This window comes from Cucurbita pepo, chromosome 3 (genome assembly GCF_057944985.1).
Source record: "Cucurbita pepo subsp. pepo isolate OVF chromosome 3, ASM5794498v1, whole genome shotgun sequence".
Lineage (NCBI taxonomy): Eukaryota > Viridiplantae > Streptophyta > Magnoliopsida > Cucurbitales > Cucurbitaceae > Cucurbita > Cucurbita pepo.
The window spans coordinates 2045602-2064161 of record NC_141800.1 but is presented as its reverse complement, the minus strand read 5'-3'; the positions used below and the strand labels follow the sequence as shown (position 1 = coordinate 2064161).

At 35.2% G+C, this 18560-nt stretch overlaps 1 protein-coding gene across 1 annotated transcript; it reads left to right on the top strand.

Annotated features, from left to right (window-relative positions):
- Nucleotides 1-8020: 8020 nt before the first annotated feature.
- Nucleotides 8021-10453, top strand: LOC111791213 (zinc finger protein WIP2). Its single transcript, XM_023672474.2, has 2 exons — nt 8021-8746; nt 9702-10453. The coding sequence occupies exons 1-2, from the start codon at nt 8162-8164 to the stop codon at nt 10194-10196; spliced, it is 1080 nt and encodes a 359-aa protein (XP_023528242.2). The 5' UTR covers nt 8021-8161; the 3' UTR covers nt 10197-10453.
- The last annotated feature ends 8107 nt before the right edge of the window (nt 10454-18560 follow it).

Sequence of the window (18560 nt, the reverse complement as noted above, 5' to 3'; positions counted from 1 at the left end):
GAAGCAAGAAAAACAAGAAACACTACAAAATTTAAAGTAAGACATTTAGAACAATTAGTTTTCCAACGACAACTAATATAAAAGCACAAACCATTTTTAGTGTTTAGATTCTAAAATGCACTTTAAATCTTTTAAAAATCACTTCTAATTATGTAATCAATAACTTTAATTTTCCATATAAAACCCATTCCAAACCAAATTTTCTAACGAAATGACTCAACAACAAACATGCAATCCAAGAGCATAAGGCCCCATGTTTATAAGATATATACTTGTCCAAAGAGATGAAGCCTAGCTTCGTCAATTTCCTGGTACACATTCTTAAAACACTTGAAAATTTGTTTAAATATGACTTTAGTTACCTCCTTTGTTATTTACTTCTATAAAGCCTAAACTAGAGGGTTGGAATGATGAAATTCTGTGTCTCTCCATTTACGTCTAGCTCCCTATGAACTATTTAACAACCTTACTTTATGAGACACAATTCTACACTACTACTAAGTCGTCAGACTTATTCATCACGATGAGAATCTTAGCTTGAGCCTACTTTCATCACACTTATGTTACTTTATAGGAGGCATCTGTTCTGGTAAACTACCCATAGTTTAATCACCCTCAACTAAAACACTTAAGATGGTAGAGTTCGATAAGTATAATTATATCAATACTTTAATACTCTCATCACTTGTATATGAAAACGTGAAGATCTATCCAGATAAAATAACATTCCACAAGAGGTTGAATACAAATTTTTTTACTTTAATATTAGATTAAATAATCAATCAATCCCAAAATTTAAGGGGTAAATCGAAGTAAGTTTAATTATATGATTACTTTAACTAACAAACTATTAAGAACAATAAATAAAGAACTCAAAGCGACAATCAGATGATGATGGTGAACTGTATGGCATATAGAGATTCTGGGGATTTGCAAAATTTGCAGAGGCCACAGAGATAATGTCTGTCTTGAAACCTTCAAAACAAGACAACAACATCGAAAATTGTTGCCTCTTTTTTAGTTTCCCTTCAATTCTTTTTTTTTTTTTTTTCCTTTTCAACCAAAACCCTCCATTATTAATATTATTTCTCCCCTTCCATTCTTTCTTACACACTCGTGCTGTCTTGAAAATAGCATCCCAACAAAGAAAAAAACCCCTAATTAACCCATCTTTTTCCTCGATGTTTTTCCTTTGTTCCCTTTAAATATGGGCGTATTAATAGGGCCTTTTGCAAACTATTCATTTGTTTTTATTTTGTGTGTTTTGTTCTTTGCAAATCTCCTCACCTAAATACATGTGGGTGCTTGTGCTTCCCCCCATGCTTTTCTATGTACTCAAATCTTGCTTTTGTGTTGAGTTTCCCCTCATTTGTTTACAATTTCCAAAGATCTTTGAGAGGGAGAGTGCATATCGATAGATTTGTATGTTTAATTTATTGGGTTGTAACAAATAGGTGTAAAAGTGAAATCCTAGGTGAAAACTTTTGAATGTCATCAGTATTTGAGTATGGTTCACATTAACTTGCTACTGATAAAATGTCATCAATAAGTTGCTTTTGAATGTTGGTATCCCTTCCAAAGATCTTCAAGAGATATAGAGAGTGAAACAATAGTTGATTTGACCATGAGATTGTCACAAATTCTAAGAAAACTAGGTGAAGAACTCTTGTACATGATTGATATTGGGTATGCTCTGTTTTCTTATATAGGTTTTGCGATGATATTTGTGAGAGAATATTATTTTCAAGTGAGTACTGAGGATACAAACAACTAAGAACTCTGTGTGAATTGAATTCAAAACATAGGGTGGAATTTTATAATAAGATGGCTTGAATATGGCATGAAAAAACATGTTCTATTGCACCAGTAAAAAGGGTATAGTAAAATGGTTAAGGCACACACACACACACACACACACACACATCCATAGCTATATGACTACACTCGAGGCTTAAAGTAGACAAAGTGCAAATGGACAATGCAGCAAAATGGCTCCCTTTCATAGTCCATGTCCTATGCCTTTTTTTACTGTCCCAATACCCCATTTCCCCCTCCCTGAAAACCAGGTGAAATAATAGGTCCCTACCTCTCTCTGCTTCTCCCTCTCTCTCTCTCTCAAACATGCAACTACATTAATTTTATGGTACCTCTCTCTGGTTCTTATCCATTTTGATCTTCTAGTAAACCCCATGGTAAAAAACTCAATCTACCCCTTTAAACTTCGAACATTTGATAACTGAATCAATTTAAACTCTTTGAAGTCTACACGTGTATTAGACTTTTCTGAATATAGAGATTATGCAATTTAACATTAATTTGAGATGTTTTTCATATTCTTGTTTTCTTCTATTTTTCTCGACTTATTCCTAGCTACTTTGATAGAGTTTTAGGGGAAGAATAATGTTATTATATAGGTGTGTTTGAGTTGATTTTAAATGGTATCGAGTGAAAATAGTCTAACTTGATTCACTTATGTATGATTATAAGTGTGTTTGAGTTTTTTATTTTTACTTTTTATAATAAAGTATGAAGAAATGAATTAAAGAATAATTATGAGTTTGTGCAAACCCAATAAATGATTTAGACAAAGTGATAGATGGGTTAATATGACGCTCATCTTTATAATCATCATACGATATGATAATATCATATCAAAGCTTGTACCATTTTTACTTTTGGACTTTATTTTTCAAAAAAAAGATCATTTTTACTCTAAAAATATTAGAAATTGATAAAGAAGTACGAAAATTCCAGCAACACTCAACTCTTAGAATGAGAAAAAACTATGGGCAAAGGGAAAGAAAAGGGATACAAGTACGAGGTGCTTCCCAAAATACAATAAATAAATAGTGTATCTATCCCAGAAAGAAAAAAAAAGAAGGAAAAAAAAAACCCTATAATTATACCATTATGGCCCTACATACTCAATTTCTTTTTTAACACAGATCTCAAGTTTTCTCACTTCAAAAGTTACCCCTACACTTTTGAATAACACCAAACAATTCAAATGGCATTACGCGAGAGATTGGAATCTAAGACCCATCACAAACTCAAAAACTCGACTAACCCGAAATTTAGTTATATCGAGACTTTACCGACACATTGTTAGATGAACACGACTCTCCACAATGGTATGATATTGTCCACTTTGAGTGTAAGCTCTCATGACTTTGCTTTGAGCTTCCCAAAATGCCTCGTACCAATGGAGAGAGTAATCTTTGATTATAAACTCATGATCATTCCCTATATTAACAGACGTGGGACTTTCATTATCCAACGCCCGTAACCCTAAAGTGTGTTTTCTCTTCTGCAAATGAAAAAATGGTGGCATAGCTTTAGCTTATAGTTAGCTTTATGTATATATATATATATATATAAAAAGCACTGTTTCATTCACCATATCTATGTATCTTGTGTTTCTCTTATGCTCATTACTCCCACCACAGCACAGCACAGCACAGCCCCTTTTGATGATTCTGTATCATATCATAATTCTTTCTTGACCTCTTTCTCTCCATATAGATTTTGTCAGAAATTTTCTAACCATTTCTTTTCTTCTCTTTTTCCTTTCTTTTTTTGGGTTTTTTCCCCCACAATTTCAGAGAGAGAGAGAGAATAGTGACCTAGATTAGAGGAGAGAGAAAGAGAGGATAAGAGGGTTTGCTTAGTTTTTGGAGGATATTGAAACAGTGGAGGGTTTTGAGGATATGGAAGCAGGGGAGGGTGATTACAGATAGCCGACCACACCTTCTCATATACCCATAAAAATGTTGGGAATATAGTATTCCTAGTTTCATCATTATTTAATATTTAGTTTTTTAAATATAAACTTTATAGAGCCTGATATCATCTGTTTTGGCCCGTTACATATCGTCGTCAGCTCCTGTTCTGTTAGGGAGAGGTTTCCACATATGCTTAGTTCTGTTAGGGAGAAGTTTCCACATATGCTTAGTTCTGTTAGGGAGAAGTTTCCACCTATGCTTAGTTCTGTTTGGTTAGGGAGAGATTTCCACGTATGCTTAGTTCTGTTCGGTTAGGGAGAGATTTCCACGTATGCTTAAGTTCTGATCTGTTAGAGAGAGATTTTCACATATGCTTAGTTCCGATCTCAAACCGCTACTTCCTTCAAAATTCAAGCCAAAAAAATTAAAAATTAAAAAAATATATATAGTTTATTGTTTGAATTTGACCAAAAATGAAAAAGAGGATTAAGAAACTAACATAAAAAATAAAATACTAAATAGTTATCGAATCTTCTCAATTACTTATTTAATGCGGTACATTTTATTTATTAAATAGGCAAATCGTTAATTTAAGTATAGTTCAATTAGTTTAGGTTTACTGTTGGAGTTCTCAGTTACGTATTATTAAACAACAAATACTTGTTAAGTATACATTATATTTTGTTATTTAATTTTGTCTCTAAGTTGCTAGCTAACAGCCTAAAATATAGTTTCCCGACTTTCAAAATATTTTGTTTTGGTCTCTAAGTTGCTAGCTAACATACATTATATTATATTTAATTACCGAACATAAAATTTAAAATTTTAAAGATAAAAAGTAAAAAAAAAAAACAGAATTGAATCACGAAACTAGAATTTGATGATTATGGCACATATAAAAGGTGTAAAGAATTTGATAATATCAAAGAAAATAAAATAAATAAATAATTTTTTTAACATAAAAATTAATGCAAATAATCAGTGAGCAGCTTTAGTTTTACTTTTTCTTTACCATGATATGCAATAATGATGATCGCCTTTAGTTAGCTTTTTTTTTTTTTTAATTTTTAAAATTTATAATTACATTTTGGTAACATGAATTAAACAGAAATACATATAATATTTAATTGTATATCTAATAAAGGTGGTGGATAAGGCACCTGATGTGCACGTGTTGAAAGACATTTTTTTATAATTTTTTTTAGGTTTGCATGTGCCACGTGGACTCAGTCAAAATATAATGATGTTTATGGTTTTGGGAATAAAAGCATGTAAAAGGTAATACCTTCCTTAATTTGTCTTTTTTCAACCACTTCCTTAACCCATGTTGTTAATTTCTTGTTCGGGTATTGTTTAGTGGATAATATACGGTTTGAAATGTCGATAATTCGACCTCTTACTCCATGATTGTATATATATTATCAATGTGAGCATAACTCAATTAATTTAGATATAATGTTCTCGACTAAAAAGTGTTCGGGTTCATAACTCAGACAGTATAATTATTATACTGTCTCAAAGGTTGATAATTCGATCTCCCACTCTACAATTGTTGATTATAATTGTTTATATAATGTTCTCGACTAAAAGAGTTTGATTCATTTTCCTAAGATGCATGTGAGTGAGAACAATAGGACCCGATGACTATGTCCCTATGAATTTTTTAGGATTATTTTTTTTTTTTTTTAAATACTATAATTAAAAAAATATTAGCCAAGTTTTTTTTTTTCATTTTTTGTTTTGTTTTTAATATTGAAATTACTATAAAATTATCCAAATTTACAAACATTATTATAAAATTTAGAATTGGGACATAATTTCATATTTTTATAATGTAAAAAACATAAAAATGGGAATAATTACAAAATTACCTGATTTTTTAAAGTAAAAAAAATGAAATGATTATTAAACATAGATGAGCAATATGTACAGTATTTGACCAAAAAGAAAATCCATCAATTATTGTATGAACTCTTTGATATCTATGATATGATTGTCACCTTTTCTTAAATTTTTTCTTTTATAAATAAAATTCTAATAAAAAACGGTATTAAATTAATCACTTTAAATTATACGAACGAAAAATTGAAGGCTTAAATTTAGGCAACATAAATTATTTGTAATGACCCGACTCTTATAAATCTAGATCAACTAGAATTGTCATTAAAATAAACTAAATTTGCTCGGGTTAGCTCTTTAAGACTTACAAATACAAATTGAAACTACAATCTTCAAAACAATTTTACGAGACATTTTAAAGCAAATACAGCTCACAACTATCGAAAAGTTCTTAAATGTGAAAGTAAAGTAAAAATCACGAGGACATAAACCCCACAGTACGACCAACAATCTTTTTCATCACGTCCCCCACTCTGTCATTGTCTTTACCTAAAAAAAATGTTTTAAAAAGTTGATTTTATTAAAAATACTCGATAAGTAACCATCTCCTCGAGTTGAATACACACAGTAAATTGTGACGTAAGTCGAGGGATCGGAGTACTATTCACAACTAGATCGTCTAGTTTACGACCTACCCTAGAAATATGATCATCTATCTTGTAACCCTGAATCGCTCATTGATCAACTACCCTGTGGCCAGATCTCAAAGTATTGACTGTCTAGCTCGTGATCAAAATCAAAACTTTGTTCTTTAGTTTGGGATGAGAAACTAAAACGTAGGTCATCTAACCTATGACCATTGTGGTACAATTAACTTACAAAAAGTTACTAGAATCACTAATCAATACGTCAAACATTCAATAAAGTCGACGGTTGTTGTACTAAAAAACTTCCTAGCAGCACGACATAACACTAGCCAACTTGATACATAACAAGCGATTAACAGGAGAGATGAGACTATTTCGCCTGAATTTAAGACGCCCATAAATGAGTACATTGAGAGGAATGGATCAAAGACAACGAGCACGATCGACAATCACAAATGAGAGGCGTGACCGAAATCAAGAGGGAGAATCGTACCACGATATGAAGGTCGAACAGTGTCACAACATAGACGCGATGATTGCATTAATGGCTAATCGGATTGGGAAGAGTGAAGTTTGTTTGTTCAGGACTCGATGCACAGGTATGGAAGAAACGAGAGAGACAAAGAAGTCGAACGACTAGAGATGTAAGAAATGAGTCTAGCCGAGGAGCCAACGACTAGGTTTTTCATTTTTCCTTTTTTTTCTCTCTCTCGAACTATTACATTATTATTGTCGTTTTAAAAGACATAGATTAAAAAAAACTATGTAATATGATATTGATAATGAATGTAACAATCATAGTTGATGGTAAATAATATTGTGGATATCATCATAAGTAAAATAAAATTACATAATTGCTTGTGCTTTTATGATTGATCTAATATTTGGGATATCTTATTATTAAATTATTACACGTCATTAAATTATTTATTTTACCCACCTCTAAATAATGTAATTTAAAAAAAAAATGAAAAATACAAAGTGGGTAACTCTGACAATTAACTATAAACGGCCATTAACGCCATTTTCCAACCAGATTCTGTTCATACAAAAATTGAAAAAAATTGTAATATTTATTTATTAAAGGAGCAAAAATATTAACTAATATTAATAATTAGGTTAAAAATTTTGAAATATCATTGCTTGGAGATTCCACATTGATTGGAGAGAGAAACGAAACATTCCTAATAGACGTGTTTTAAAATCGTGAGGTTGAACGAACAATATTTGCTAACAGTGGGCTTGAGCTGTTATAAATGGTATTAGAGCCAGGACTAGGTAGTGTGCCATCGAGAACGCTAGTCCCCAAACGGAGTAGAGTATGAGATCCCACAGTAGTTGGAGAGGAGAATGAAACATTCCTTATAGGGACATAAAAACGTCTCCCTAGTAGACGCGTTGTGAGATCTCAGATTGGTTAGAGAGGGGAATGAAACATTCTTTATAGGGACATGGAAACCTCTCCCTAGTAGAGGTGTTGTGAGATCCCATATTGGTTGGAGAGGAGAACAAAACATTCTTTACAAGAACGTGGAAACCTCTCTCTACTAGACGCGTTTTGAATCTGTAGCGATATGTAACGGACAAAGCGGACAATATCTGCTAGGAGTGGACTTGAGCTGTTACATTCCTCGAGGATACTCGATTCAGATCGAAACCCTACAAAGAAAAAAAAAAAAGAATTAATAATTGGAAATTCTTTCACGCCCATTTGCCCATGCCATCTTCTTCCCTTCCCTTCAATTTGGTGATCTTATTGTGTGTATATATATATATATATATATATATATACACATAATCTCTCTCCCACTCTCCACCGTCCACTTCCTTCAGTCATCTTCTTCTCTCTACAAAAGCACTTCTCTCTCTCTCTCTCTCTCTAAAAGCACTTCCGCCATTAAAGGCACAAAGAAGAAAAGAACAGAACAATTTCCCCTTCCTTCCCACACCTCCATGGATGACCCTTCCACTAACTTCTTCACAAATCTCTTCAAATTCAACCCTTCTCCACCAAACCCTCATCCTCCTCCTCCTCCTCCTCCTCCTCCTCCTCCACCCTACTTCCTCCCCACTCACCTCCACGCGCCGCCGTCCTCTCCTCCTCTCCGTCAAGCTCTTCCTCTCCTCCGCCTCAGCCCCACCAGATCATCCCAAAACAACAACCCCCCACAAAATTTCTCCTCCTCCTCCTCCTCCTCCGCCGCGGCCGCCGCCAACGTTTCCGTGACTGTTGCACTCCACATAGGGTTACCAAGCCCTAGCGCCTCAGAAATGGCAACCCTTTTGCTGTCTAGTAATCAAAATCAAGAGGAAGAAGACGACGACGAAGACGACGAAGAACACGAAGAACATGAATTAGAAGAAGAAGAAGAAGAAGAAGAAGAAGAAGTAGCAGCCATTAGTGGACTATGTTTAAGCAATAGCCGACTCAACAAAGGACAATATTGGATCCCAACACCTTCACAAATCCTCATTGGTCCTACTCAATTCTCTTGTCCTGTTTGTTTCAAAACCTTCAATAGATATAACAACATGCAGGTAACCTTCAAAATTTCACTAACTTTGATCTTAATTCTCCCAAAAAAACACTCAATTTTTTTTGTTTTTGCATGGATTTGTTGACTCAATTAATGTCTGTCTCCACTTTTTCTGATCCAACTCTGAGTAGCTTCTTTAAGTGATTGAACAACACAGGCAATGTTCTTTGTGCCTCCCTCCCTCTCTCCCTTCACTACTTTGAACTCTGTGCTCTTCTTCTTCCAAATTTTTTCCTTTCTTTTTTACTCCAAATTTTCTCCTTCTTTCTCGGGAAACAAACACATGCTTTTGCCTATTCTATATTCCATACCCTCTTACCCACTTGATTTCAAGAACAATTCTTTCTTTTTTTCTTCAATTTCTTCCTTTTCTCTCAAATGGGTTCTCTAAAAATTTGATCTTTATGATATAAGAGTGCTACAAACATCAAAAAGTTTGTATTTTTCTCTAATGGGTACTCCAAAAATTTGTTCTTTATGATATTAGAGTGCTACAAACATCAAAAGTTTGTATTTTTCTCTAATGGGTACTCCAAAAATTTGTTCTTTATGATATTAGAGTGCTACAAACATCAAAATGATGAGGAATTATGCAAAAGTTTGTATTTTTCTCTAATGGGTACTCTAAAAGTTTGATCTTTATGATGTAAGAGTGCTAGAATCATCAAAATGAGAGGGAGTTATGCAAAAGTTTGTATTTTTCTTTAATGGGTACTCCTAAATCGTTCGTTTTTTTTAAACAATCGTTGTCGTTTGAGAATTACAAGAACTCATCAATCAAATCCTTTCGACTTTTGAATCGAATCAACATCGGCCAACGTGAGTATGACCGAGTAAGAATCATCATTTTTTTAGGTTTGAAGTTTAAATCCACTTCGAATATAAGGAAAAAAAAAGGGTTTTTGTTTATAAAGTTTTAGGCTTTGTTTGATAACGATTTGGTTGATTTGATATAGATGCACATGTGGGGGCATGGCTCGCAATACAGGCGAGGGCCAGAATCATTGAGAGGCACACAGCCAACAGGGATGCTTAGGCTGCCATGCTATTGCTGCTCGCCAGGGTGCCGCAACAACATCGACCATCCACGAGCCAAGCCCTTGAAGGACTTCAGAACCCTTCAAACTCACTACAAACGCAAGCATGGGATCAAGCCGTTCATGTGTAGGAAGTGTGGGAAAGCCTTTGCTGTTAGAGGGGATTGGAGGACTCATGAGAAGAATTGTGGGAAGCTTTGGTATTGCATTTGTGGCTCTGATTTTAAGCACAAGAGATCCCTTAAAGACCATATCAAGGCCTTTGGCAATGGCCATGCTGCTTATAATAATTCTAATGCTAATAACAATCCCGATCATCGTCATCGCCATCATCATCATCGTCATCATCGTCATCACGGGTTCGATGAAGAGGAGGACCCGGCTTATTCGGAAGTCGAACAAGATCATGATTGATATTGTTCTAATGGGGTTTGGGTTGGTTTCTATGTCATTACTTCTTAGTATGTTCTTCTCTATATATATATATATATATATAGATATAATGGGGTTTTAGGGAACATTGTTCTTATATATATGTTCAAAAGTTCAGGGTTTCTTTTTAGCCATTTTAGCCTAAGCTTTTTTGTATATTGATTTGCCATTTTCAATCAACTATTGGTGTTTATGGCTTCAAAATCAAATCATCGATCAACTCAAAAGTTTCAAAGCAGATAGATTATGATACGAATTCAAACATTATGTAAAGTAATTTCACCGTTACGTTTAGATTTGGAAATGAAGCTTTGACATACGAAATGTTTACTGAGTATAATCTCGATCAGTTAAGTAGAGCTTGAAGCAACATCATGTTATGGTACTGTGAGACCCTACATCAGTTGGAGATGGGAACGAAGCATTCCTTAGAAAGGTGTAGAAACCTGTGACGGCCTAAGCCCACCGCTGGCAGATATTGTCATCTTTAAACTTTCCCTTTCGAGCTTCCTCTCAAGGCTTTAAAACGCGTTTGCTAGGGAGAAGTTTCTACACCTTTACAAAGGGTGTTTCGTTCTCTTCCCCAACCAATATGGGATATCACAAAACCTTTCCTTAATAGATGCGTTTTAAAATCATGAAGATACCAGCGATACGTAACGGGTTAAAGCGGACAATATCTACTAGCAATGGAGTTGGACCACCTAACAGGTAGAACAAAACACAAAAAAAAATTACAACTTTGTTGTTGAAGACAGTGGGAAGAGTTAGCAGGTAGCTTAGGTTGTGAGCTACGAACATGTTTTATTTTTGGTTGTGTCTTTGAATTGTAGAGAGGACAGGGAAAATAGAGGTGCATGGAGGGAGAAACATAGGCGTACCCATTATACATGGAAACCATAAATGCTGTGATTAATTACACTTCCATAAAAGGCCAAAGAAAGTTGATTGATGTGCGCAAAAGAACACAACCATTGTTCAACTAACAAAACCCACCTCACCATTTCTTTTAAATTCCCCTTTTAATCATTGTTTTTCCTTTAAACATCTTCATCACCATCTCCTTCCAAAACCCTCCAATTTTAGCTCGATTCGACTCAATTCGACTCAATTCTCGTAACGATCAAGATACAAACATACCCGAGTACTCGACGTAAGAAAATGATAAGAATACATATGCATATGAGGATGATAATGGTATTAACCCCAAGGGGATTTGCAGTGGAATAGATACTCATGGCAGCTTTTGTAGACAGAGATGGGCAATAAAAGGTAGGCACAAGGGCTAACACTAAGAACATAAACTGTACATTGATACGACATTTCACTAACCCTTTGACTATTACTTTGATCTTCAAAACCCTTTTTTCTACTATGAATTATGATATGGGTAATCTCGGAATCGGGCGAGAATTATTTACGGTTCGTTCGATTATGTGTTGTTTTTTCTCCGATCTCGAGTGAATTCAAAAGCTTTAGCTGACGGGTTACGGTTTCGATCCCTTAAAAAGGAAATGAGAATAGCCTTTTTGGATTTTTCTACCCTAGTTGGTAATTATTTGTAGGGTAAAAAGGAATTTGAAATTTTTTACTTTTGAGGGGAGGGGTGTATTAGAATGAAAAAAAAGAGGGTTGGAATTGAAATAGTTTAGGTTAGAGGGGGGTAAATAGTAAAAATGGTAAAAATAGTAAAAATAGAAGAAGGGCATTTAGTGGGCATTAAATAGGTTCCTACTCCTTTGGGAAAGAAGAGACCCTACCACTATTTGACCATTCCCCCCTTTCTCTCTCTTACTCTACGTGGATTTTAAGGGAAGAGAATGGGTTTGCATATTTACCCTTTCCTTTTTGGATACTCCCATCATTTATGCCCTTCATCCTCTCTCTCTTCCTTTTTTAACCCCTTATATTTTACGTATTTACGTATGTGTCCAAATTCACCGCTAGCAGATATTGTCTGCTTTAACTCGTTACATATCGCTGTCAGTCTCACGATTTTATAATGTGTCTGTTAGGAGAGCCTTCGACACCCTAAAGAATGCTTCGTTTCCCAGTTCACCGCTAACAGATATTGTTCGCTTTAGCTCGTTACGTATCACTGTCAGCTTCATGATTTTAAAATGTGTCTATTAGGAGAGTCTTCGACACCCTAAAGAATGCTTCGTTTCCCAGTTCACCGCTAACAAATATTGTTCACTTTAGCTCGTTACGTATCGTCATCAGCCTCGTGATGTTAAAACGAGTCTATTAGGAAAGTCTTCGATACCCTAAAGAATGCTTCGTTTCTTAGTTCACCGTTAACAAATATTGTTCACTTTAGCTCGTTACATATCGTTGTCAGCCTCACGATTTTAAAACATATCTGTTATGAGAGTCTTCGATACCCTAAAAAGTGCTTCGTTTCCCAGTTCACCGCTAACAAATATTGTTCACTTTAGCTCGTTACGTATCGTCATCAGCATCGTGATGTTAAAACACGTCTATTAGGAAAGTCTTCGATACCCTAAAGAATGCTTCGTTTCTCAGTTCACCGTTAACAAATATTGTTCACTTTAGCTCGTTACATATCGTTGTCAGCCTCACGATTTTAAAACATATCTGTTATGAGAGTCTTCGATACCCTAAAAAGTGCTTCGTTTCCCAGTTCACCGCTAACAAATATTGTTCACTTTAGCTCGTTACGTATCGTCATCAGCATCGTGATGTTAAAACACGTCTATTAGGAAAGTCTTCGATACCCTAAAGAATGCTTCGTTTCTCAGTTCACCGTTAACAAATATTGTTCACTTTAGCTCGTTACATATCGTTGTCAGCCTCACGATTTTAAAACATATCTGTTATGAGAGTCTTCGATACCCTAAAAAGTGCTTCGTTTCCCAGTTCACCGCTAACAAATATTGTTCACTTTAGCTCGTTACGTATCGTCATCAGCCTCGTGATGTTAAAACGCGTCTATTAGGAAAGTCTTCGATACCCTAAAGAATGCTTCGTTTCTCAGTTCACCGTTAACAAATATTGTTCACTTTAGCTCGTTACATATCGTTGTCAGCCTCACGATTTTAAAACATATCTATTATAAGAGTCTTCGATACCCTAAAAAATGCTTCGTTTCCCAGTTCACCGCTAACAAATATTGTTCACTTTAGCTCGTTACGTATCGTCGTCATCCTCATGATTTTAAAACAAGTCTATTAGGAGATGCTTCGACGTCCTAAAAAATGATTCGTTCTCCTCTCCAATCGAGGTGAGACCTCCAAAACGAACTATTTCTTGCATTGCAAAATCCCCATTATACCCTCTCAACCAAACACATGCTTGCTTCTTCCATACTTCTACCCTCCACCTAAACTCTTAGCTACACCCCCGACTTTCTAAGAAATTATTGGAAGAAGTTACCACGTTCACACCGTAACGATTGGTATGCACGGGACAAAAAATCAAATGGGTTACTCCAGATTCTTAGCTGTACATCTCATAAACCTAATCTCTAAAGATCCGTAGGAGAAAAGAATAAAACATTCTTCATAAGGGTGTAAAAATCTCTTCCTAACAGACATGTTTTAAAACCGTGAAACTGATGACGATATATAACGAGCTGAAAGGGAATAATAATATTTTGTCGGATGGGAATTAATTTTATCTCTTTATCTTCATCTTTGTGTTCACATTCCATTACATTGAGGGGACAATTATGTGTCCCCCATCCCCCACTCTCTCCTCTCTCTCTCTCTACAATAAATAAAATAAATGTTCTTGTTCTTCATTCATTGTTCAATAAATGTTGAAAAATAATTGACAACCAAATATATATAATCATTAATGAAACTATCATATAGCAACAAATATTACATTATGTTCTTTGGTCATCATTTAATGAATATTTAATAATAATAACAAAATACGATATTTATTTACGATGTCGTTTAAAGATGAACTAAAATGAAAATTATTAGGCAGTTCACGCTCGAGTAGAGGTGGAACAGATAAATGAACCGAGATATTTACGGTTTATACCAACATGGGCATTTTTTTTTTCTTCTAATGAATCGATTATAAGAACCCTAAAATTAAACATACTTCGAGCCGTAAACATTCCTATGTTAATCGATGTAGTTTTAAACCAAATTTGAATCTCTCTCTTATCTATTTTGGATGTAACGAACCATACCCAGAATGCCAATCAGGATTTGGAATCCGAATTCAGTATCTGATGACCTCGATATTCCCCCTTGCATCTCCTACGACATGGTCACATTATGTACCCCTTGTTTCTAAGAGTGAAAACTATCTCCACAGACCAACACGAGTCATTCCAACATGTTTTGTCCTCACTCACATACATCCCACAGACCAACACGAGTCATTCCAACATGTTTTGTCCTCACTCACATGCATCCCAGAAAAATTTCTAACAGGTCACCCAACTTAAATTACTCTAAGTAAAGCACGTTAAACCATGAAGTTACTATAATTGAGCCACTGAAAAAAGGTGCACGTTGTTGATATAGCTAGTAACTTTCAATTCTTTTAAGTCTTTCTTAACTATATTATCCTCAGGATCCCTCTCATTCGAATATAGTCTCGATTTATTCATCACTCAGGTGTCATATAACAACTCAAACACACAGCTAGCAAATATTGTCAACTTTGGACCGTTACATATCATCGTCAGCCTCACGATTTTTTGAAGTGGGTTTTGACAGTCTTCGACAAGTCATGTCATAAATAAAGATCATAAAGAGATATTGATCGAGATCGAGCGAAAAAGATTAATTTTGACGTTTATGCTATCAAATCAAACCGTGAATAATCCATATTCCTTAAAAGAATGGTTAATTGCGAAGAGAAGATCTTAAAATTATAGCAAAACCAAGGAAGCATTAGTTAATAATCATGATTAGTTAGTTTAATTAATTAATTAATTTCAAATCAAATCCAAAGTTGTTGAAAAAAGCAAGTGTTCGTAGAAACATGGATGTCCCACCATCAACGCAATATCTTCTTCCCATGTAAATTACACACATCCATGCATCTTTATTGGATTTCTCTATTAAAAATCTATAAAGAACGCTCAGTTCCTTTCTCCAATTAACGTGGAATCTCACAATTCATTCAGCGTCCTCACTAGCACACCACCTACCGCTAGCAGATATTGTTTAACTTCACGGGTTTTAGAACATGTCTACTAGAGAGAGATTCCCACACCCTTATAAGAAATGTTCCGTTTTCGTGTCCGACCAATGTAATATAAAAGGAATTATTATAATTTTTTTTATTATTTTAAGCGTTTGAAAATGGAATAAATGTCGTAATCAAACCTTCATCAACAAGCCAACCAAACATGCAACATGAGTACATCACATTTATGAAATATGTGTGCTCTCCTAATGACGTGAAAATTCAAATTTACCCTTTACAGAACGGAGAACGATATTACCTGCCTCGACGTTTTTCTGGGTTCAGTGGCAATTTAACATTTGGTATCAGATTTAAATAATCCCGTTTCTTCCCCAGTAAATATTGGTACTCAGCTCTCTCTTACGTTATTAGTGTTGGAATTTTTGGTACCGAGACCGAGACGAATGACTTCAAATTCACGTTCTGTGCAATTAAATAACTTAAATATTCGAGATTGAAACAGAACCCATATGAAAATTCGAACGAGAATCGAGAATGACTATAGATGTATCGAGCATTGACTTTGTGAAAACTATTCTTTCCAATTTGCTCAACAAGGACATGTGCTCTGTCTCCCTTTATTCCCTATAGACCATACTCCTCTCTGCCAAATCTTCTGGTTAACCTAAAAATTAGGTCAAGGAAAATAGGCCTATGCTTTGGAAATAAGCTGATGTAACCACGAAATCATGTCGACGTGCATATAACTTAGCGATATTAATACGCATTTGGTTTCTAAAGGTCGGAAATTTAAATTTCTGTTCTTACACATTAGTCGTACTAAAATACATATATACAGAACTAAAATTACGCATATGCCCTTGTACCCTTTTAGTTGGTTCGGGAAAGCAAAGATATTAGGGTTTATGTCTCGAGTAGACAATATCGTACCATCGTAAAAGTTCGTTGTTCGTTGTTCTTATCAACAAATTTTTAGGTTGAGAGTTCAAATCTCGAGACGTTTTGATTGAGAATAAAGTGGAGATGAAGACATATTTGGTCTTTTTGTGTTACTTTCTGCAAACTTTAGATGGTGGGAGCAAGGTGGTATGTTTTCAATTGATCTCTTTCTTTATATGTTGGCCATCATGTATCTCATTTACACTTTAAACCACGCTCCCTTACCATGGTCCATTTTTGCCTTAACGTTGCCCTAAATTGACGACGTTCGAGACGGTTTCAGTAGATTTCAGATATAAAGTTTTGTACGTTTTGGTCTAAAGTGATCGATAGACCTAATAGATTGGCTATAACATCATACTGTTGTAGAAATACGAAGATTGAATATCCTGACCCGGGCCTGTATCTTTTGAACTTTTGGTTGTGTTCTCTCACTTTGCTTTAATTTGTGCGGACTTTATTTCAATCTTTTTTTCCCAATACCTTTTGTGTCGGAAATTTGCTTTCGTAAATGAAGGAAAGATGAGCTAGCATAGAGTTGCTTTTAGCTCATATATGGGTCTTTTCTTGTTACGATCTGAATAATGTGTTGAGTGGTAGAGATTTGAATATCTCGTCTTTTAATTATGATAATGAATATTTAAAAACAACCTTAAAAAATATATTAACCAAACTCGACCCTACCTTAAACACAAGTTTTAGAAATTCTTCAAACACGAGCTTCAGAAACTCTAGGGTTTCTAATTCGAGAGAACCAACCGAATGAGGTTCAAAATTTAAGGGTTTCTTACGATCCATCGCCCCCAAACAACCCTAATTCAAAATTTGGTATTTATATAGAAATCGTCGTATGATGTGGCTAATAATCTATTTTAATTTCGTAAACAATAGTTAATATAAGGGCAGTGTAACGACCCAGACCCACTGCTAGCAGATATTGTCCCTTTTAAGTTTTCTCTTTCGAGCTTTCACTCAAGGCTTTAAAACGCATCTGCTAGGGAAAAGTTTATACACTCTCTCCCCAACCAATGTGGGACATCACAGACAATAACTTGAAATATAAGAGCGAGATAGAAATTTTTGGACAAGACATTCAGATTGTCCTCTTTGGGCTTTTCCTCAAGGCTTTAAAACACGTCCGCTAGGGAAATGTTTTCACACCCTTTTAAGGAATGTTTCGTTCCATTCTTCAATCGATGTCGGATTTCAGAATCCACCCCTCTTCGGGATCCAACATCCTTTCTGGTACACCGTCCAGTGTCGGCCTTTGACACCATTTGTAACAGCCCAAACCCACCACCAGTAGATATTGTTGTTTTTGAGCTTTCCTTTCAGGCTTCCCCTCAAGGTTTCAAAACGCGTATGTTAGGGAAATGTTTCCACACCCTTCCAAGGAATATTTCGTTCCCTTCTCCAATCAATGTGGGATTTCAGAATCCACCCCTCTTCGGGGTCCAGCATCCCTATTGGCACACCGTCCAGTGTCTGCCTTTGATACCATTTATAATAGCCCAAACTCACCTCTAGTAAATATTGTTCTTTTTCGGCTTTCCTTTCAGGCTCCCCTCAAGGTTTCAAAACGCGTATGCTAGGCTAGGGAGATGTTTCCACACCCTTGCAAAAAATATTCCGTTCCCCTCCCCAACCGAGGTAGGATGTCACGAACCCGAAACCCTAATACTTAAAAACTCGGACCCAAAACAAAACACAACATTGTGGCTCATAAATGGGAAGTTGTTGGGCTATTGAGGGAAAATGGTAGCATAGTTTGTGCAAATAAAGATGAGTATGAATGAAGCAATGAAGCATGTGTTTCACCTAAACCCTTTGAAGTTATGTTTCATCATTTTATGCTTCATTCATTTCACCCCACATGCTTTGCTTCTCCAAATCTACGTACCCTTCCTCTCACCAATCTATTATTCTCTTCAAACTCCCAAATATTTCAATGGCTACGATTTATCGTTCATAAGTTCGAAGGTATAGATTTACGACAAACCCGTGTAATTTTAGGGTTAGTTTATGCATTATTTTATAAATTGCATGTTTTTCAAAGTTTCTTTTGAAGGGGTATCCCGAGCATGAAACGGCTTTGACCTGTACATGTATGGAAGGTCGAGTCGTTACAGTAATGACATGAATAACGTTCGGAAAGCATAGATACAAAATTAAGGAATCAAACAAGAAAATTTAGGTCAAAATGAACATTTCATGTTAACGACACTAAAAGAAAACAAAAATCCCTAAGTGAAAGGTGCTCAGTAGTGT